The sequence below is a fragment of the Capsicum annuum genome, chromosome 7, assembly GCF_002878395.1.
Source record: "Capsicum annuum cultivar UCD-10X-F1 chromosome 7, UCD10Xv1.1, whole genome shotgun sequence".
NCBI lineage: Eukaryota > Viridiplantae > Streptophyta > Magnoliopsida > Solanales > Solanaceae > Capsicum > Capsicum annuum.
Genome location: NC_061117.1, coordinates 224,605,707 through 224,628,469, shown reverse-complemented (window position 1 = coordinate 224,628,469; position 22,763 = coordinate 224,605,707). Strand labels below are relative to the sequence as shown.

The 22,763-nt window shown below is 35.3% G+C and overlaps 2 protein-coding genes and 1 long non-coding RNA gene across 4 annotated transcripts; 2 read left to right on the top strand and 1 right to left on the bottom strand.

Annotated features, from left to right (window-relative positions):
• The first annotated feature begins 1,313 nt into the window (after nt 1–1,313).
• LOC107877418 (putative MO25-like protein At5g47540) lies at nt 1,314–6,243 on the top strand. 2 transcript variants are annotated; one of them, XM_047393355.1, is made up of 11 exons: nt 1,314–1,942; nt 2,379–2,540; nt 2,720–2,838; nt 3,127–3,201; nt 3,427–3,520; nt 4,773–4,832; nt 4,948–5,016; nt 5,214–5,312; nt 5,431–5,475; nt 5,564–5,666; nt 5,743–6,243. In XM_047393355.1, exons 1-11 carry the CDS (start codon nt 1,688–1,690, stop codon nt 5,964–5,966), a joined length of 1,305 nt encoding a protein of 434 aa, XP_047249311.1. In that variant the 5' UTR covers nt 1,314–1,687; the 3' UTR covers nt 5,967–6,243. The 2 variants fall into 2 exon arrangements, with proteins under 2 accessions (XP_047249311.1, XP_016579553.2); XM_016724067.2 differs by having other exon boundaries at nt 1,318–1,942; nt 5,761–6,243.
• A 913-nt stretch (nt 6,244–7,156) lies between these two features.
• LOC124885494 lies at nt 7,157–10,043 on the top strand. Its single transcript, XR_007042598.1, has 2 exons — nt 7,157–7,551; nt 9,638–10,043. It is a non-coding gene; the product is annotated as an uncharacterized LOC124885494 (long non-coding RNA).
• A 601-nt stretch (nt 10,044–10,644) lies between these two features.
• LOC107878770 (glycerophosphodiester phosphodiesterase GDPDL4) lies at nt 10,645–20,429 on the bottom strand. The gene is made up of 9 exons (XM_016725889.2): nt 20,085–20,429; nt 18,348–18,641; nt 17,363–17,478; nt 16,685–17,186; nt 14,954–14,992; nt 13,599–13,886; nt 12,669–12,811; nt 11,508–11,985; nt 10,645–11,242 (listed from the first exon to the last, which is right to left on the bottom strand). Exons 1-9 carry the CDS (start codon nt 20,191–20,193, stop codon nt 10,947–10,949), a joined length of 2,265 nt encoding a protein of 754 aa, XP_016581375.2. The 5' UTR covers nt 20,194–20,429; the 3' UTR covers nt 10,645–10,946.
• Nucleotides 20,430–22,763: the final 2,334 nt, after the last annotated feature.

The following is a 22,763-nucleotide window of genomic DNA, read 5'->3' as shown; positions in this document are numbered from 1 at the left end:
TGAGACAACCATCTGAGTCCACTCAAGACTCAAGAATGAAGGCGACACAACCATCTGAGTCCACTCAAGACTCAAGAATGAAGGCGACACAACCATCTGAGTCCACTCAAGACTCAAGAATGAAGGCGACAGGAAAGAAATAACAGTGGCACCTCTATTTCTATTTCAAGGAATTTATGCACTGTTTCTTGTACATTTCACACCACCTTGGTGTGTTGTAATAAAATTCATGGAACATAAGACAAGACAGAAGTCCTAAGCAACTACAGTGACCATCTTTACACACAAATTGACACGACAAGGAGGAAAGGAAAAGCTTATAAACCTTCCATCTGCTATACTGGTGGCACTTATACTCTCACTCCTTTACAGTAGTTTGCTTGTCAGCTTTAGTAATTAATCTAAGCCTTACTTGTCCAGCTTCAATGCCTTGCTCAGAGCCAGCCACAAGAAATTCCCAGCAAATATTCTTCTGGAACTCGGTGCCGAACAAACAAACAGGGCTGGACCATTACAGCAAGGGAGCAGCTGACACACAGTAACCGCACTGTCTGCCACTAGTGGTGGGCTCATCATCAAGAATACACACAGCACCAGCAAGCCTAGTCTGGATCAAGTACTGGGTTAAGTTGTGATTGCTTTGATGGACCATCATAAAAAGAGTGACGGGAAGATAATTCAGTTTCAGACCTATATATGTAATGTATCTCATAGAAGCTCCATAGACTCACTGTGGATAAGTTATACAGTTTTCAGAGTGTAACATAAGGATGCCTCAGGTCGATGCTCATTTTAGACATGTTATGCCCTTCGGGCTTTTGCATGGGTAATTGATGTTTTCTAATCAAAGCACTAAGCGATGGCAAAGGATAATTGTTATAAAGAGATATGCCATGTATATTTAGTGTAGTATAAAACTAATTGAAAATTCGATTGTTAGTTATCTACTAACCATTTTAACCAACAATAAAGTACTGTTAGTTTACATAGTACCCCATTTAATTGATGATTACATTTTAATTTGATGAAAAATTAATTAATGCAAATTAGGAAATTTGAGACGGTAATTTGGGTCGGACAAGTGATACATATTCTTCCTTTTACTTTAATTAATTATTAATTAAACATAAACCCTCCATGCAAATAAAAATATTTAACTAGTCTTAATTTTCTTGTCTTGTAATATTTATCAGGATACAAAAACAAATATTAACGGAGAATATTAATCTCTCTTCTTCTTTTTTTTAAGTATATTTATCAATCTTTTATTTAAAAAAATAATGTATTATCTAAGATTAAATAAAAGGACAAAAAATAAAAATGAAAAAAAAACAGTTGGAGAAATTAGCAGATATATGCAAAAGTGCATAGATTATCATTGGAGGAGAAGGAGGGTGGTGGAATTTTTGCAATTTGCAGCAAAAATCCAATATGAAATTTCACATCATTCCAAATTCTCCTCTAATTCTGCTTTTATAATTATCCAAAAAAACAAAAAAAACATCTCATTTGTATAATGTTTTTTTTTTTTTTCTAATTCTAAATCATATAAGAAAAGTTAATAATCTTCATTAGATTGGTATAAATGGCATTGTTATTGCTATTTTTCTTCACAGAATTACACACAATTTGTATAAATACATCGTGTTTCATTGTTGCTGCTGATGCTGCATAATTTTGGATTACAATGCCGATTCCAGCAGCTAAATTTGCTGATAAAACAATGGGATTAGCAAATGGGATTAATGGTTCTATGAAAAAGAAAAGATCTTCGAATAATTTGAAGAAGTTGTTTACTAATGCATTCCGTTCTACCGGTGTTAAGTCTATTTTCAAATCAAAGCCTAAGCCTAAGCCTCCTGCTGAAGTTGTTCGTCGAGTGAGGTGCTTGTTAGAGGCTGTTGATTCCCTTCATAACAATGTTGATGTTGATCCCAAACAGGTGATTAACAACTATTTTTTGTCTCTGGTAGGATTTAAACCCCGAGAGCTCATGTTCTCAATCCACTTCATTGATCACTCGACCACAATTTATGAGATAGGATAGATGAGAAGAATCGCCTAGTGGATTTATTTTTTTTGTCTCTGGTAGGATTTGAACCCCGAGACCTTATATTCTCAGTCCACTTCATTGACCACTCGACCAAAATTTATGAGACGATTATTACAGGAGAGTGATTGGAGGATACACTCGGGTTTAATTTGTGAAAAGAACAATTTTTAACATTCTTTATGTCTACTTGTGTAAATGTTTTCTTTTGTTTTTCCTTTTCAATAGGAGGAATTGGTTCGTCCATTTATGTTTTTGTTAGAGGTATAGTTGTGTTTTTAGGCCATTGTACTCCGACTGACGTTATGCATGTTGTTTAATGATACAGATGCAAGAGTTGGATTCTCTTTTACACGACATGAAAGCAATCTTGTATGGTAGTAATGAATGTGAACCTGCTCCTGAAGCTTGCTCCCAACTAACTCAGGAATTCTTTCGAGAAAATACACTACGTCTCATCATCCTTTGTCTTCCTAAATTAAACTTGGAGGTGAGTATTTTGTTCATTAATTCTTTTAAGAGCTAAGCTTTCAAGATTTTACTATTGTAGAATTTGCATCACTTTTTGAGGATACTTTACACTTTTTGCTATCCGTTGTCTCTATTTAAAGGATGTTTGCCTTGTTCTATTGCCCGGACTTGTTACCAATATGACCATTATTTTCATAGGCCCGTAAAGATGCCACGCGAATTGTTGCCAATCTGCAAAGGCGACCAGTTAATTCACGATTGATTGCATCAGATTACTTGGAAGCCAACACAGATCTTATGGATCATTTGGTAACTGGGTAAGCTAATCCTATTTTTTCTCGTTTTTCTTTTTTTCCTTACCAGTTTGGCAGAATCCCTCTCGTCCTCCTAATCCTTAACTGTAGCACGATCTTTGAAAGTCAAAAACATTTATGTGTTTAGTACCTTTTGTTAGCAGGATCTTTGTCACTAAAGGTCTTAATTTTCACCCTAGTATATTCCATAAGACAGCTAGATGTTTATACTAGCTTTACCAATTACGTTACTTGTCAGAAAAAGAAATTAATTTCCAAAGAAAAGTCTTGTTCTAACTGTTTCTATTATAGGTATGATGATGCGAGTCTCGCTTTGCATTACGGAGCAATGTTGAGGGAGTGTATCCGACATCAGGTTGTTGCAAGGTTAGCAATTCCGAGAACACCCGTCATTATGCTAATTGGAAGTTGCTCTGATCACGAGCTTTGTTTCTATTTGATTCTGAACAACAGGGCCTCCTTGCCTTTTGTTTCAACTAATTATACTTTTTTTGTCTTTTCAATATGCGTTATGATTCTCTGATTAATTTGTATTGTTTGTTTTATCGTTGTCTATGGGTAGTTTTCCCATAATTTCTCAAATATTTGCAGATCTGTGTTGAAGTCCAAGCACATGAAACAGTTTTTCGACTATATGCAAATCCCAGAATTTGATGTTGCTGCAGATGCTACAGCGACCTTTAAGGTTATTATTTATGAGCCCCTCTCTCTCAGCATCTTCCGCTAATCTTAACTTTTGTGCTCTTTCTGATGTTTGGTCCTATGGCTATTATGGTGCACTCCTCAACTTAATGCATGATTTGCTACAATATTTTATGAGTAACATCAGTTCTTTTCATCTCAAAAAAGTTATATTAGCTCAACCTTCTTTTAGTGATTGGGAAGTGCAATTTTTTATTATCTATTTAGTGAGGCTGCGTATAGGAAGGTGTGGAGGACGCAAATTAGGGTAGAGGGTAGTGGGTAGGAGTGCGGCTTTACTAGTAGGGATGAGTGCTTTCTTTGTCGATGTACCTGTAGTCATAGTGTTATGCATGCATATTGTAGTTTCTTGTTCGTGGTGTTTTGGTGATGTTTGTGATTTCGGATAGATAGTTCATAGTATTACTCTCTGGGTGTCATGTTTCCTTTATTATCTAGTGGTGTGTTATCCTATGTTGTTGTTTGTTTTTATGTTTTCTGCTTGTTATACTGTTATTTGTCCTAAGCTGGGTGTCTATCGAAAACAACATCACTACTTCATCCGAGGTAGCAGTATGGACTGCGTACACTTTTTCCTCCCCAAACCCCACTTTGTGAGAATACACCGGATATGATGCTGTAGTTGTTGTAGTGAGGCTGCCTACAATATACCCTTGTGGCCGGTCCCTTCCTCGGACTATGTGCATAGCGGGAGCTTAGTGCACCGGGCTTCCTTTTTAGTGTATGACATTACATGTGTGAGACATTGATAGGGACCAAATTTATTTCATTTTGTATGATGAAATTGTTGGGTTAATAATCTGAAATAGCTACATCCTTAAAGTTGTTGAGTTTCTTGTATATAAATTCAAAAAGTTCCAGTGTTCCTTACCGCTTAGATTTCTAGATGAGGTAACAATAGTTTGTATGACAAAGGAGCGGGTAAGTAGCTAGTACTAATAAAACTTTCATGTCGCCTAATAAATTCACTTCCATGTGTTCGACCTTTGAAAAAATATTTAACTTGCACGCGGTGTTAATTTCTCTCTCATGAGTGAACTTTTGTATGAGATTGGATCATATAATCTTGAGCATTCATGTGAAAAATAGTCACAGAGTCTTATTCCACCAACTCTGCGATGGCAAAATTTCTCGATCAGTTCCATTTGTGTTAGCAATGCTCTATTACCGCCAGTCAGTCCCGTCATACTATTACTCAAGTATGAATCTTTGTTTTCATTTGCAACTTATTGCAGGAACTCATGACTAGGCACAAATCCACGGTTTCTGAATTCCTTGTTGAAAATTATGATTGGGTATGTTATGATCTCCGTTTGTCAGTTGTATGATTTTCTTTACGTACTAAACTTCGTCAGCACCAACTTCAACAATATACCAGTGTAACATATTCTACTTCTTTTTTGGTTATAGTTCTTCACTGAATTTAATGCAAAGCTTTTGGAATCTGCAAATTATATTACCAGAAGACAAGCTATCAAGGTAAAGTAGATGTATACGAATTCTTAGTCATATTCTCGTCTCTTTTTATTTGATACGATCAGCTGGACTTCAATGATTTTCTTTCTCTTTGTATATATTTACGTAATTTCTCTGCTATATTTTATCCGGGCAAAGTTTTTCTTGTTATGCTTATAAATTATTCAATTGCTTTATCTACACTTTATCTATTTTTACAGCTTTTGGGAGATATTTTGCTTGATCGCTCAAACTCTGCTGTGATGACACGCTATGTCGGCTCAAAGGATAATTTAAGGATTTTAATGAATCTTTTGAGGGTATGTCATTTACTAAGGTTTCGATCATGAGTTTGACTCTCTTCGTTTGATATTTGTCACATTGTTATGGTACTCGATCTTGCTGCTACATTCGTTACTCAGTCTTTCCATGTTTCAGGAGGCTAGCAAGAACATTCAGCTGGATGCATTCCACGTTTTTAAGGTGACACTTCAAACGTTTGATTACTAATTACCTAGTGTTCATGTATGACTCGTGCTTCTTTGTGATTGTTCTTATATTCCGTTGACAGCTTTTCGTGGCTAATAGAAACAAACCTACTGATATCGTAAACATAATTGTGGTCAATCGAAGCAAGCTTCTGCGCTTCTTTGCAAGCTTCAGGATTGATAAAGGTACTCTATTTTTGTCAATCAACCAATATATTGTTCGATATCATCTTTGTATGGGGAATAGTATATATAAATACAGAGCATTATTTGTTTGCAGAAGATGAACAATTCGAGGCAGATAAAGCTCAAGTTGTGAAAGAAATTGCAGAACTCGAGGCTAAAGGACCTCTTTTTTCAGCGGAACTGCATAAATTTCCCGGTACACCTACTGCTTCAGGAGAACTACAAAAACTTTCCGCTTCACCTACTGCTTCAGGAGAACTGTTTAAGTCACCAACCGCACTGTCTAAACAACTTACATAATTCCCAAAACTAGGCGGAAGAACAATATAAACTTTCTACGAGACCAACTACTTTGAAGAATCGCAAAAGCTTTAGTATACGAGTCACTGTTTTATGAATTATACTAAAAGAACGGTTTATTTTTTTTCCTTTGAGTTTGAAGTGGCATCTTTGCTCGGGTTATTTGAAAGAGCATCGAGAAGGATCAAATTATACGCAATGTAAAACAACGTTTGTGAATTTTCTTTGTCTTAACAACTTTATATGTAACTTATAAACAACCATGTTTCTGATTTTGCATTGATGAATAGGAAAGAAACATTCTAGTTTGTTGGCACTTGCATGCTCTATAGCTAAGTTGTTCGAACTCTTCAAAAATGTTGCCCCACCAGTGCCGGATCCCCAATAATGCGCTACTATTGAGGATCCGACAGGTACCTGAAGAAATGTTGGAAGAGTCGGAGCAACATAGCTATACACTATTGACGATTGTTGTTGTAAAGTTTTGAACTTTGAACAATCACTTTTTTCATGTGGCATAAATTCATACTTAGTGCATTATAATTCCCACAGGTTATGCCTCTTGTTTTAAAAACTTTATGTCCCGCGGACCTGCGATTAATTTTTTGGTGGTTTGGTAACTGTTAAATTCAACGTAAAATAGGTATAATTATATAAAAATGTGTTAAAAATTGGTATAAGATTTAGAAAAACACTATGTAAATCAAGGAGATAGTTGAGTGCTTTAGTTTTCAGGCAAAACTTTATAGTTTTGGGAATAAGTATGTGTTCAAACCTCTCGAATGTCCACGACCCTAAATCCTGGATCCGCCACTGCGCTATGTATAAGTTCAATTGTTTTAACGGTAAAAATTAAGAGAAAATAACATAAACATATCATATTTACACAAATTTCCACCCTTACAATGTAATTATAAAAATTTTAACTAATTATGTATCTTTGTTGGATGAATCGGAAACTAATTATGTATCTCGACAGATTCAAAATCGAAAAAAATATATCGGGATACAAGGAAAAAATGTATTTTCGTTGGATTCATTATGTATCTCGACAGTCCCAGAATTGGAATAAAAAACGTAACGAGAGCTAATTATGTATCTTTACAATGAAAAAAAATGTATCTCCATTAGATATATCGGGAGAGAATTATGTTTCTCGACAGATTCAAAATATCGGAATTTTTCAATTCAAGAAGCATTGGGCCTACCAAAGAAGCCCAAAAAAAAAACCCGATAATAGCCAATTCCAAACACAGCAGAACAATATGACCCACTTCTCCCAGATTTCTTTCTTGTGTTACAGTTTTCTGATCTTGAAAATTTTGTAAAATACTTTTATATAAATTATTGTTACTGTATTATAAATATCAAATCCAAATGTTTTTTTGCTACCCATCGACTCCTTCAAAATTTGCTGCTACATTGACATGTTTTATAGGTGGTGCTGCTCTTTTTGCTTTTGGTGTACACTATTCTTACATCAATATTGCTCCTCAACAAGCTCGTACTAAAGCTAGGAATGACTTTGTTAAAGATCGTTTGAGAAAAAAATATGGCAAATAATTTTGGTCTTCTTTATTTTCTGGTAAGTTTGATTAGTAGCATTTGGTTTTGTACTAATTTTATTGTTTGGTGATTTGAATTATCTTGTTGTTTGTTTGTCTAAATTTAGCTTTATTAGGAAAAAATGTTACTCCTGATGATCTTTTTAATTGTCACGGTTTCCTTTTTGAGAGTCGAGTGATATGAACTTTGATTAATTTCTTAAAATGTATTCTTTTTTTCTTTTTTTCACATCATGTATTGATAGGAGAAAAATAGCAATTTCAATTAAGTTTTCATATAGTTTTTTTTAACTGGTAAAGTTATTTTCATGTGATTATTGGAAACTGCCTCCGACACAAGTGGAAGGTAAGGCGGCGTACAATACACGGACCCTGTGTATAGCGGGAACTTTAGTTCACCGGGCTGCCCTTACATAGATTTTGAGTATCTTGAGTTTTAATTTTAAAATAATGTATTAATGTACTCTAGTTTAGCTTTGAAAGTTAGTCAAATTGACTTTCGAAAAGCTAAATGTGAACTATTCTGGAACGGAGGGAGTATTGGATTGTTTTCATTTTTATATCGGATAAATCGATGATTTGGTGATGGAGTAGAAGTGGCATCCACCACCAATAATACTACTTCACTCTAAATCCCTTTACCCCAAAATATGTGTCTCCATTCGGGACTCGCCCCAACTACTATCGCCACTGCCTAAAATGGCATTCGATGGGTTCAGCTGTTGCGAGCGCTGCGATTGCCAGCTGATAGCGTTGTGTATCATTCACTGATAAAGTTGTGGTTAATACTACAACAAGTATTACCATTCCAGCCTCAAAAGAAAAAACATATGCCCACACAACATACAGTGTATCCACGATAGAATAAAGTTGGAAAACATATCAACTATTGTTTGTTAGAGTGGTTAAAAGTCCCACATTGGTTGGGGAATGGACTGGTGGTTTGCTTATATGAACTTGGTAATCCTCACCTCTCGAGCTAGCTTTTGCGGTTGAGTTAGGCCCGAGGTCCATTTCTATAATATGGTATCAGAGCGAGGTCCATCCCCGTTTTGGGCTCCCGGTCCACGCGCCAGTGCCAGTTGGGCCTGGGTGTGAGGGGGTGTTAGAATGGGTAAAAGTCCTACATTGGTTGGGGAATGGACTGGTGGTTTGCTTATATGAACTTGGACAATCCTCCTCTTTTGAGGTTGAATTAGGCCCAAGGTCCATTTCTATAACATTGTTCAGATACGCTTGAGGTTGAGTTAGGCCCAAGGTCTATTTCTATAACATTGTTCACATACGCTTGGTACAATTTGATTCTCCGCTAGTGTAATAGCTAATGGACTAAGATCGTGTGGAACTTTTCATTTGTTTGTAGTGTAGGAGAATGGATAGTATTATTGGTCGAGTGTGACACAATCTGTTATACTTTAAGCACATACTCCATTATGCTCTACCCAAAATCGACCTATCTTGAGTCTGGGGAGTCCTGCAGTTGAGTGTGTGCAGATCTTACCCCTGCTATTGTGGGTAGAGAGGTTGTTTCTGATAGACCCTCAGCATGTTTAGCTACCACTCGACCCTGAAACATTGCGTTTTGGTCAGAAAATCTTGGTATGTGCAGTGCCGTCTGCTTCAACTTTGTCAAATTACTTCTTGACAGATTAGCCTATTTCAACAAAGATATAACTAGCATTGTGTTTGTGATCTGCTGGTGTAGTGTATCAACATCACAACATTTATGTCTACGAACAAAAGCGTAGCGATGGCCAGAAATGCATTGTTAAGTTAGCAAATTTGGATTGCTTTGCTTTTTCAGAACCTTTGTTCTATGATCCTTTTTAGGTTCACAATCCAATTGTTAAGCCAGTCCATCACCCATTGGCAGAGTTCAAATCCGACTTGAGGATGATATTGTTTCTAGAATTGGAGTAGATAGATATTCTGGTAAATATAGTTGTTAAAACGTTGTACTGTTTCATAGTGTGCTGTCCAGCCTACTTATTTAGGTTGATATGTGAATCACCTGGATCATATAGTTCCAGCATGTTAGTTACCCGGCAGCGCAGCCTCATCAATTGGTTTGCAGAATTAAGGTCCTGTTTTTCCAAATCACTGCAGGTATCTGAAACGGTGAAAATCAACTTGCTGAGGATCTGCTGGACTATGAAAAGCAGACACCCGACTTGATCTAGGACACGAGGTAATTCAGTAGGATCGGGCTGAGGGTGAAGCAGATAGATATGAGCAATTAATCAACAACATCCAAATGCTGATCGCCATTCTACATCATGCAGGAGGAGTTGGTCAAATTATGTGGCTGAAACTAAGTAGGGCCTTCATTCTTAATGTAACTGCTCGTTGCAGAATAAGTATGGTACATATTTCACTGTTTTGTGAAACCACCCCGGCAGAGACAGAAGCAACTAAATTGAATTATGCCGATGAACTTATTGTACAAACTCCTGCGGATGGTTTATTTGTGTTGTAGGATTTGTGTTTGTTATAGCTTCAATTTGGTTATTAATTGCTCTTCTTCCCATTAGGAATCTACAAATTTCTTCTTCTTTTTCTTTTTTGACTGGGTGTAAATGGTAAGCAATTATCAGTGGAATCCAAAATTACCAGTGAAAAGAAACACTGCAAGAAGAGTAACACGTTGCTTATATCAACTGTATGTACCATAGATTTATAAATGTTGCTTTATAATACAACAACAAACCCACTGTATGGGGTTTGGGGAAGGTAAAATGTATGCAGTCCTTACCACACTACCTTCGGAGAAGTGAAAAGGTTGTTTCCGATAGACCCTCGGCTCAAGACAAAAAACAGTAAACAAAGTCGGAATAAAACATGAAACGAGATGAAATAACAGAAATAAGATACCTACAAAGTAATACCATACACTAACAAACCAAAGGCACCCACCCACCCCCATATGTGTTTCAACTTTCTAATAATATTCTTGTTTCAGCTTGTAAGTTGTAACACGCAATAACCAATTCATACAAAGCCTTTTGTCTCTTTAATGAAATTTGCTGGCAAAATTGAGACCATTAGTCAATAAGTTTGCAGCATTTATTTGCAGTCTTATGTTACATGAGTGGAACATAAAGGAAGGCTGCGTATGAAAAATACTAACTACATTGATCATTGCTTATATCCAATACAGAATTCTTACAATAAATAGGCAATAAACCCCAAACACCCACTCAGACCCAAAATGGAAAAAAGGAGAGGGGAAAGGGATGAAAAATAGAAACGAGTAAGAATGAAAAGAATAAACAAAGAGCTGAAGTTTGATACGTTGGAAAAATACAAGGAAACAATCACGTGTTAAACGAGCTGATCCGAGACTACCCCAGAAGTTTGATCAGTAGGATGTAGAAACAAATTGTACAAAATGGTGGCACCAAGGCAGAAATGGTCATCAGGATACCAAGATAATTGCAAGAAGGATTGCAACTGAGCTCATGAGAATGCTAGCAACAACTGAGGATTGGCCATTTGGAGCACTAGCGGGAGCTTTAGCTGTACCATTGTCACTAGCCGGGTTTACCTTTGCAACGGGTGGAAGAGGTGGCTCAGTCACATCGTTTTCAGTGAGTACCGGCCTGGGAGCTTCGACTGGCGGCAAAGACTGAGGAGTCATGAGTTCCAGGAGACTCCCAGGTTTAGAAGGGCTCATATATAGCGGCAACTCTTTGTACTGTAAACAACGGTTCCCTGTACATTCCCAACAATTGGTATATGTCAGAATTGAGGATATCCAGTAATCTTGCATTTCGTACACACAACTTAATGGATACACCAAGCAAAAGTTCTGGTAAAATATACACAAATCTAACAGATAGCACCAGAGATTCATTTATACTGAATGATATTTGACGATGATGAATACAGAAACTAAAAATGCAAGAAAAGGGAAAGGAGGAAGTAGGGCCGGGTTGGAAGACGGTATGAGAAATAACAAGCCATATAAATAACTTACTTCGGTATCTAGCCGCTGTGCCAGGATATTCAGTAATAACACCATCAACGCCAGCTCCAAGAACAAAGTTGTTTAACTCAGCAGATGAATCTGAGAAAAAGTCCCATGGTTGAGATATAAACTCATTGTTGAAGAGTCGTACATATACGGGAAGATTTGCTGATTGCAGCTTCGGCACAATATTCGTTTGACCAATGAGAAATGAGCTATCGCTGGGAAAGACTGAGTCCTTCGTTATAACAACTGATTTTGCAAAGGTCTTCATCTCCAATAAAGTTGAGTTCTCAATATCACGGATATCATTGTCAACCATATAAACAAGTTCATAATTACTTTTCTTAAATTCTTCCAGAACAGAACTCTCACTTGATTGGATCATAACTTTTTGAACTGTCTGATTATTGAAACCAGCTTTGCTTAAGGTGTCCATAACAGCACCAGTTACACCTAATCCCTGCTTTGCCAGGTATGCTGCATTCTGTATGGAGTCAGAACATTGTCAAATAACGAACAAGTAGGTCAAACCTCCATTGCACAGAAATATCCATGACCATTACATTTTCCTCAAAATATGCCCAAAAATTGCAGCTACTTAACTACATCAATTATGCTATCCCCATTTTTGTGACGTCAAAGTTTTTAACTTTTTTCTTATAATACTTTGTATACTGAATGGGTAATAACCTTCATTAAGTAATGAAAATAGAATTATTATGATTTGTTCTACTAAAAAGGTAGAAACTATGGTATTTGAGAAAGCAGTCAAAAATTGCTTCAGTTGTTACATGTAGAGAACATTTCAGAAAACTGGAGATGCTTGGTAGCAGGAATGATATTATATTGGGATCCTTTCTGTATCCTGCCGAGGAATTAGCCTTCAAAAATCTAGTGACAAAGTGAATCCATTTACCTTTTGGAAAAACAACATTTTCCAAAAGCATTTCTGGTTCCAAATTCTTTCATGGGAAGGAAGTTTGGCCTTTTCCCCCTCATTCAATCACACATTCGATGGCATAAGAAGCTACTGAATTCTCACCCAGAATGAGAGGTGATAAGGAATGGATATAAGTATTTAGGGTTCTAAAGTAAGCTTACACTTGATTAATGCATGAGAATCTTGGTAGAAATAAGGTCAGTAGAACTGTCACTGAATAAACTCACCTCTATGCTTATCATTACACCAGAAACAGAAGTAGCATTTTTAGCAAATGTCAAGAAGTCTGCCAACGACATAAAGGTCCCATCACTTCTGGCCTTTGGATTACGCAACAATCTATAATCTAACCACCGGTTATATATTGCCGCTGCAAGACATTAGAAATGTTTAGGTGCAGTTTGAAGCAATAGTATTTCGAAATATCAACTGAAGTAGTGCATAACCTTGCAATAAAAATAATTACAAGAAAAAGTAAACATTTGCAAAAATGTCCAGATAAGAAATGAAGGACTTTAGAAAATTTGAGAATGAGTCTTCAAAAGAGCTTGTGAAAATAGTACGCCACAAAAGCATGTCAAAGTGGGAAAGACTAAAGAGGCTAGTACTAAGCCAAAACTAATTTCATGCCAGCAAAAGTCCAGTTTGTAATTCTCTCACACATTTCAGAAACAATACAATAGTCATTAGGATATACAGTAGAACTGCTTTTCTTAATGAGGAAGGAGTACTGGGATGATGAATTCCTACAACATAGCTCCCCTCTTAAGAGTATATCTGTGCAGATTAAAAAAAAATTAACAAGCTAGAAAATAAATAGCTGTTTTCTAATCACTGAATTAACAAGCTCCCCTTAGATTCCCTAATCCCTGAAAGTGTTATTAGTACAAAAGATGAATGCAAGACAGTAAAGAAGATCCAGATATGAAGGAGATAACAGTGTTAATCCAAATGAAAGAAGTAATCGTGGCAAAGATACAAGTGTAAATTATTTGCGGGCCAAGAAAGGAATAAAAGTTCTGGGGCTTGCAATCTTCCATTTTTCTTTTATAAGGAAAGTTAAATACAGATGGTGACACAGAGGCATGCAATAGTAGGAGTGAAGCATGATAAGCCGCGTGATTCAATACTACAAATTGACAGTTGCTTCAACTTACGTTTCAGCTTTTGAATAATATCGGTCCAACTAAGGTTGGTGGTAAGTATTCCAGATTTTATCTGAAGCTCTGGGACAGGGATAGCCATATTGCTGAATTCTGATTGGGCTGCATCGGTCCTGTCTATCAGATTTATCGAACCAAGGCAGAAGGGTATTCCATCTTTTGTCATTTGGACAGGACAGCCAAGAACATCAGCACCATCGGAAGCAGCTTTTGTATATGCGAAATTTGTACAACCAGGATAGTCTCCACTTGCTCCTTCAGGTGAAATAATCTGAAGCTTTGCTGCAAGCCAACAGGAGGAAGAGGGAAAACAAGAGAGAGAACATGGATAATTAATAAGAGGCTGTTTGTGAACTAGTTTTTCATGGATATCATACGGTCGATAATAATCTCAGAAATGTTATATGTTGAATATTGTTTGATAACACAGATTTTCATGCAGGTGATGCCTACTTTAAGGTATTTTCATCTTTAGATACAGGTATATCCAGGTATTGCTAATACACGTAATTTTTCCACATTGTACTACGATAACATAATAAATTATCTCAGTATTAACAATGCATGGATTAATATTGGAAACCCATTCATTATCCATGTAGAGTGTAAAGTTATACACTGGAAATGAAATATCATATTAGTTGTGCAGATATTACTTTAGCAGATCAGATTTTTATGTTAAAAAGTAAATGTTGTATTTTTATACAGTATTCAACCGAACCCTAAGAGCAGAAAACAAAAATGATTATTAAAAGAATCTTAATAGATCTTCGGCAACTAACAAGAACTCTATCCTATGGAAGATCAAGAATCATGGTCACAATGTTGAACCATGTTCAAGAAATGCTAGACTGACTTTTACATAACTTATAATAACGCCCAATGGCGAAGCCACATGCAGTGAAAGGACCCTTCGTCGAAAAAAATATATTACCTATATGAAAAATTATACAGAGTATATAGGTGAAAAATTATTTTTTCATACGTATATATAAAATCGTGAACACCCTCTACGAAATTGCTGGTCTCGCCACTGATCAACCAACACCTATAGCTATTTTGCCTAGAAAAGTTCAACTTTCAGCTGTGCTTTAGTCTTTCAAAGTTCAAAATGGTTTGTGGTATGTCGCATGTGAACAAATTTGACAGGGTAAAGTTCATTTACTTAGAAAGTTAAGTCTATTAAATTCAAGGTTCCAAATTTTAGAAAATTAGTTGACACCATATTTAATTGACTTTTAACCAAAGTGTGAAAAAGTTCATCTTACTTTCAAGATTCCAAACGAAAACCTTTGAACACAAAAAACGACATAAATCAGTTTACAGAAGCATGTATATCAGTAGCATACCTTGAGGTTTATCATTCTTTCCCAAATGAGCAAAGCAATCTGCAAGATTAGAAAAGTTGAGGAACCAACATTAGTACCACAGAAAAAGACAGATCAAAGCAGCATAACACTTTCGAAGCAACTCAGATTAAATGTCAATATTAAATGCAATACGTTGCCAACCATAGGTTCAAATTTCATCTTTAAGAGAGCAATAACTCAGTGTTTCATCTATTAATTACATATAGTGCCTTCGATGGTCTAGCTAATTTACAAGTCTAGTGCGTCCTACTCTCCTCTTCAATACAAGATGATTTCATGATCAACAAAGCTACAAGTCTTTGTCGTTTTTCCTATTACTGTTTTTTTTTTTCCAGATAAGGTAGGTTCTTATTGGACAACGAAAGTACCCGAGGTATTGCGAAGTACAAGTAAAGAGATTATATAATACACGTAGCTGTTACCTACTTCTGTGTTATTCTTAATATGTTACTGTAGAAACATGTTCTTATGTAATAGAAGTCTTTGCCCATGTTCTTAATATTTTACAAGTCCTGTCCTATTGTTCCAACAGTAGGATTATTAGACTGTTTAGCAAAGCTTTTGAAAATCAAACTTATTTTAGAAATGAAGGTGTTTGACCAAACTTTTGGTGAAGAAATAAGGATCTGTTTGGCCATGAGAGCTATTTACTTTTTATCGGAAAGAATTTTTCACTTTATTTCAAAATCCATGTTTGGTTATAAAATTTCCAAATCCAACTTGAAGTTGGATTCCAAATTTGGGAAAGTTCTCCAAACCTGTTTCCCAACTCCATCTTCCCAAAAACCCAAATAAAGTGTTCTCTTTTCTCCTTTGCAAAAGTATAACCAAACACAACTCTATCTTCTCCACGAACTTCATAAATTCCAAACAAAGTGAAAATATTTGGAATCTATGGCCAAACGCCTACTAATTATTTTTGAGTAGTAGCCACTTTAAGTAGAAGCTGAATAAAGTAGCTTCTCCAATAATACTAAATACTTGTGAATTTTTCGGGACAAGAACACCCAAATCAAAACTAGGTGGCAACTTATTTGCATACCCCTTTTCATAGTTTGACACTTAAAACTACTTTTTGACACAAACTACTATTGCAAAACAATTTTGAAGAAAGCACTTCCGATAAGAACTGTATTTCTCAAAATCAGCTGATTTTAATGCAAGGCAGATAACAAAAACAATTCTTGGAAAAATATGAACATCCAACAAGACACTTGAAGGATGTAGGACAAGTAGCCCATGATCTATAAACCTCTTTGAGTGCTCTTATACACCTGATGAAGACGTCATATCTGAAGAAGTTATGAGTTGAGACGCGCTCACCAAAAGGTTGACTTAGATAGCATGTGAAAGAAGTTGAGCATAAAACCCAAATTTCTAGGTTAAGAGTGCAGTACAAGATTTTTACGAACCCATTATATGACCCCTCACCAATCCACTCACCCCACCCGAGCCCTTAAAGCATTCAAAAAGTTCTAAGTTACTAATTAATTTTCCTTTTGCCAAGGGCAATGACAAAATACAAAGGGGGAAAGAACATTGAAAGCTTTTCTCAACAAGTTATTATGATTGACAGCCAAGCATAACTCATCCGCAATGAAACAAGTGAAACTACAAAAGCAGTAAATAAAGCTTATACGACCACATCTCAACAAAAAAAAAGGAAAATAAACAACACAACACAGAGAATCAAACTAGTTTGTCACTTACCTATTGACGCAGATGGAGTCATTGGGAAGTCAGATAACACTCCGTCGACGGAGAACTCACCATTGTCGATATAGGATAAATGCTCAGCTACAGGATCATAGCTATAATTATAGGCAAAAGGCACATCATTAAGAAAGTCTGCTGCATAAATTTCAAGACCTTCCTTATGAGCGTCCAAAACAACCGAGGTATGTGGCTGCAAGTACAAACTGCTGTCCGTTGGCCAGATATAGCGTTTGGGAACAAGAATCCCAGAGGCAAAGGTTTTAATAAATGTGAGATTCTTTACTAGAGAACCATATGTTTGATTTGTTGATGGCTCGATATCACCCTCGCCAAGAAACCGGAAAACGCGTTTTGTCACTCGTGGATTCAATCGTGATGCGATATTTCGAAGGAAATTCACCTCAGGTGATGAAATATAGTTGGCAATAACACTTCTAGATAAGGAAATAACAAAGCTTCTCATACTCAGACTGTGCTGGCTGTAGAAGGAATCATGCTGGAAATGTATTTGCAGAAGAATGAGTTAATTAACAGCTATGCCAACACAAATTAAACATAACACGCATCAAATGCAGTATGATAATCAAACTGTTGCTTTAGATTCTTAGAGGTTGTAAAACTGAAAGAAGGCAACAAGTAATTACCAAAAACATTCTGTAATCAAGTGCATACCTGGATATTCAACCATAATCCTGGAGGTTTGAGTTGGGTAGCTACATCCTGGACAGTAAGAATTTGCTGGGGAGTGCCATCAAAATTAGGCGCTCGTGAATACACTCCCTGTTTCACTGTTCCAGGCATCAAGGGTAATCACTTTTTAGCAGAACTTCAGATCACCAGATACTAACTTTCATCAAGCACATAATAATAAATCCAACTCTAGTTGGCTAGACTCTCTGGACCATATCAGCAACATGTTTTGCTTTAAACATATATGATCTATTTTTTAAGGTGATTTGATTCTTCATTTTAAACATAAAATAAGATGCTGGTTGGGGGAGGGGAGAAAATTTTGTGACCAATTATACTATTCAAATATACTAGCATGTTATTATGCAGAAAGACTGCCAATCAGCACTTCATCTGAGAATCAAACTGTTAAAAGATAGGACCACAGTTATTCCACAAAACAAAACCTAGATCAACTTTTTAGTCCACCAACCCATTTTATTCAAGTTCAAGAAACAAGTTTTGAAGCATAAGTATGTACAAAGAAATGATATAACATGCAGTTCCAACATATCAAAATTGTTTCAGGACAAAATAAATGCATGTATATATTGGCTTTGGATACACTATAATGGTATGACACCAGAACATTGGCTATCCCACATTAAAAGAAAAGAGGGGAGTGACGATACCACTTTCTCAGACCAGCAAAAAAATGGAAAAAAAAGATAGAGAAGCTAAACACTGTTTAAATTATAAATGAGTAAAGCTGTGAAATTAATTTAGCTTATTAAGTAAAACAAAGATGCTGGGGAAGACTCTCAATTACATATAACAGCGAAAACTGGCTGCTTTGGAGTGTAAACCCATTGCCCTAACCAAGGCCTTACTAGGTCTAACTGCGGATCTAAACAGCCATTCAAATATATAGCGCCATAAAGTCTGAAGCATATAGTCAAAGATGCAAAAGGTCATGAGTTAATCTTACAGCTGACAAGCGCCAAATCCTTGAAGTTGAAATCTATAGAAAACCATCCTGTCTGAGTTACTCCATTCACTGAGTAGTTACTATGCCTGTTTTTGAAGAGAACATCGATATCAGAAGCATTGTCGAGCTTGATATCAGGAAAACAAATGCCAACCCCGTCTTTTGTGAGTTGAACATCACACCAAGCAACCCAATCGGCCAAGCTAATTGCTTGTGCCAAAGCGTAGGCATTATAGCTTGAATCAGGAAGTAACCCAGAAAATCCTCCGCGAGCTATAACTTTTGGTGCATCTCCTACAAAGCAGAAAGATGGATTTAATCTAAATACAACAAAGAAAACTAAAGAATTTTATTCATTATTTTCTCGAATAGGCAAATAAAAGAACACTGCAACTGAAATAGGGAGTGGTAACTGGAATTATAACTGCTTATTCAGGGAAACTTTTCATTATTCTCATTCCATGTCTTCTTCTTTTTGGAGGAGGTGATTTAGGGATGACTTTCTGCCAGACAGTTGCATCAACTAAGTGGGAAATAAGAAGACAGCTGCAAAGAGAATTTCTTTTTTTCTCCCAAATCTAAAAGTTCACGGCAAGCAACTGAAAATCAAAAGTTCATTTGCAGGGGGCATCATACAAACAATCAGTACCATTGAAGAATTAAATCACTGCTTCCTGGACAGCGGCTTACTGTTAAAAAATTACTATCACATCCTAGATGCAGCTTTAGATTTGCCTCTAATTAGACTAACTTGACCAGAAATCGCACAAAATAGTCAGTATAAAACAGCTCATTGGACTAAACAGCTGAATTCTTCTAATGAATAAATCAACCTAACTATTCTTTTACTCCAGTTATAATCCAGCAAAATTGTAGGCAAAACTATACCAGTCTACAGAATCTGAAGCTTTTTGTCAAATTTTTTTGGTAGCTGTAGAGCTAAAATAAACTTCTGTCGAGAGTTTTTCTGAAATATTCAAATTTGTAGCTGAAAAAAACAATGACGCATCCGAAGAACTTATCATGATTTCTTCAATTCCTTCACAGTTAACCTGAACATTTTTAGCTGAAAAAAGCTCAAAATACGACGCATCCAAAGAACTTATTATGATCTCTTCAATTCCAAATTTCCGGAGATAAAACTACTATTCTAGGCTATAGAATCTAAAGCCTTTTTTTCACGATTTCTTCGGTAGCTGTAGAGCTAAAGTGAACTTCCATTGACAATTTTTCTGAAATATTGTAGGTAAAACTATTCTAGGCCACAAAAACTAAAAAATGACGCATCCGAAGAGCTTATTAAAATTTCTTCAATTCCTTCACAGCTAATCTGAATTTTCCGTTGATAATTTTTCCGAAATATACAACTGTTGTAGCAAACTTTTAGCTGAAAAAAAAAAACTCAAAATACGACGCATCCGAAGAACTTATTATTATCTCTTTAATTCCTTCACGCCTAATCTGAACTTCATTCTAGGCTGCAGAATCTAAAGCTTTTTTTCACGATTTCTTCTGTAGCTCTAAAGCTAGAGTGAGCTTTCCGTCGACAATTTTTCTACAAGTCTACTAAGCAACTGTTGTAACAAATTTATAGCTGAAATAAACGAAAAGAAGACTCGAACTTATTATGATCTCTTCAACTCCTTCACAACTAATCTAAACTTGGAAGATATTGCAAGTTTTTCAAGCTACACTACACTTAAAACTTACTAAACAAGGAAAGTAGAATTTAGTTACCGCTTAGTGTTAACCATTTAGAGGTGACATTGCCAGATCTTTGAGCTGAAACAAATGCAGCTGAGCAACAAAACAGTAGAAGACACAAAACACAACGCATTTTCCACATTTTCCGGCGAGTATAGCCGGAGAAAATGGAGATATTTCAGGTGATATTGACAAGTTTATTTAGAAGACTTTGAGAGAGAGAGAGAGAAAGAAAGAGATAGAGAGAGAAAGTGTGTGAGTGTTTGTGCCTTTGAGGCTGTGGGCAATTTTAGGCTGGCAAGTATTATTTGCACTATTTATGCATGTACAAATATTAGTTGTACTAATGATAATGGATGCCGATGCCTTTTCTCTATTACGCGTCTCTCGCCTTAGCTGTATTTATATACTAGCACTCCCTTTAGTGGCTCATCCTGCCGGCTTAACTTGTCCTGTTGCATGTTGGTTAGGCAGAGGTCTCGTTGCTCCGAATCTTCAAAAATATCATCATATCTATTTTGAGATATTTTTGAAAAGTTCAATGCGACTGTAGTAATATTTTTTAAAAGTTTGAACAATTTAGGTAGAGGTTATTTCATGATTAGTCAAATTGTTATGTATGTAATAATATTTAATTGTCCAGATATATAATTTATATTTTTATATTAGTTATTACAAGATTTTTAAATTTCATATCAAACATCGTATTGATTTTACATATGATGCATAATCTAACTTCTAAATAGTTACCAGATATGGTATTATTTGTGTATGAATTATAATATCTGCATAACTCACATGTAAACTGAGACCAACCAATTAAAGTTAAAGGAAGTCTCAGAGCAGATATTAAAGATGATGTCATGTGTTCAGGAGGTGATCGCGGATTCAAGTTGTTGAAATAATCTCTTGCATTAATGTCAGATAAGGCGACATATTACCAATCTTCATCTAATTAACTAGAGATCGAGAAGAGATAATTAATTTGAGATCCCACTCTGAGATCGAATAGAGATGAGTGAAATTCACCAAACCAAGATCGAAATACGGGTAGGTGAATACATATCATGTTAGATTCTGTATTTAATTTTGATTTTAAGATGAATTTATAGACTTCTCGATTAATTTTCTAAAATATTATTTGTTACTTTTCTGAGCCGAGGTTCTAACTGAAACAGTCTCTCTACTTCATCTGAGGTAGTGATATGAACTGCATATATTTTATCCCTCAAACTCCACTTTGTAAAAATACACGGAATATATTCTTGTTGTATTAATTATCTGTTCCTCTCAATAATATAGAAACTGATGATGTAGAAACAACATATGTACAAATTTGCAAAGTTGGTTTTATACCAAACTTGTTAATTACTCTTATCTTAAATGCAACCAGGGGAAGTTACTGTTTTGTTTTACTGATGATTTATTGATGAAGCTTGTCAAACATAATGAGCAGCAACAACAACAATAGCAGTAATAATAATACTAGTAAAGTAATGAAGCCATTTGAGCTGAATTAGAGTGGCTGATCAATTGACTGGCTTAGCTTGTGTGATTGGAAGACAGCTAGGCAGAGACCAAAACATGGGTCAGCCTTCTGCTTATGTGTCTCCCTTTCCAATAATTAAAATATTAGGATTAACAAAAAGGTAAAAGTTTATACCTCCTTATAATATTTACTTACATCAAACAAATATTGTTATCTAACATTTATACGCAAACTTCTTTTTTTTTGTTACTCCGTCTGACCCATTTTTATATAATCTAGTCTGATTCGACATAAAAAAAAAAATAAAAAAGTTTAAAAATTTATGATCTAAAATAAATAAGAGATATTTGTATGCATTTAAATTATTTTATTAAAGATAAAATAAATATTCAAAAGTTAAATTGTTACTAAATATAGAACTGCATCATTCTTTTCGAAATTGACTAAAAGAGAAAGTAAGTCATATAAATTTAATAAAAAATGTGATTATAGTGTTCGAATTAATTTATATATCGCTCAATTAATATTATGAGACGTTTAATATCTTACATCAACACAAATCCCGAATTATGCATAGAAACTTGAACAAAGTTATTCACAAGAAAATAATGAACTTACTCATATTTCTTTACTTTATTAATAACATCAATATATTTAATATGATTTTATACGTGAGATTTGAGAAAAATAAAATGAATACTGATTTTATCTTTATCTTTATCTCAATGATGATAAGAAAATTATTTCTGAAAGATATTCGACTCAAGAAAAGAGAATTTCAAAACAAATTTGAGATGAAAAGAACTGAGGAAAAAAAGTAATAGCAATAGAAAAAGCAAATGTAGCTAGAGTAAACAGAAAAAAATACAATAATAATAATATATTTAGTATAATATGATAACGAAAGCAAAGAAATCAACAAATACTAAAACCGAAGATCACTTCTTAATCACATTGTCATGGGGGCCACTTCTGCCCGACCCATTTTCCCGATTCGGGCTTTAGCCTCAGGTTCAGGTATTAATCTACAAATAACATGCCTAGATAAAAATGAATAAATTTCTTTTGGAGAAATTAAGTCCATAAATTAATAATTGAGAAAGAAAAACATTGAAACTAATTATAGATGTCTTTCACACCCACCTATTTAATTTAAGTACATTTTAGGAAACTGAAAACAAACATAACAAACTAGAAAACAGTATAATTTGCATACGCAACAT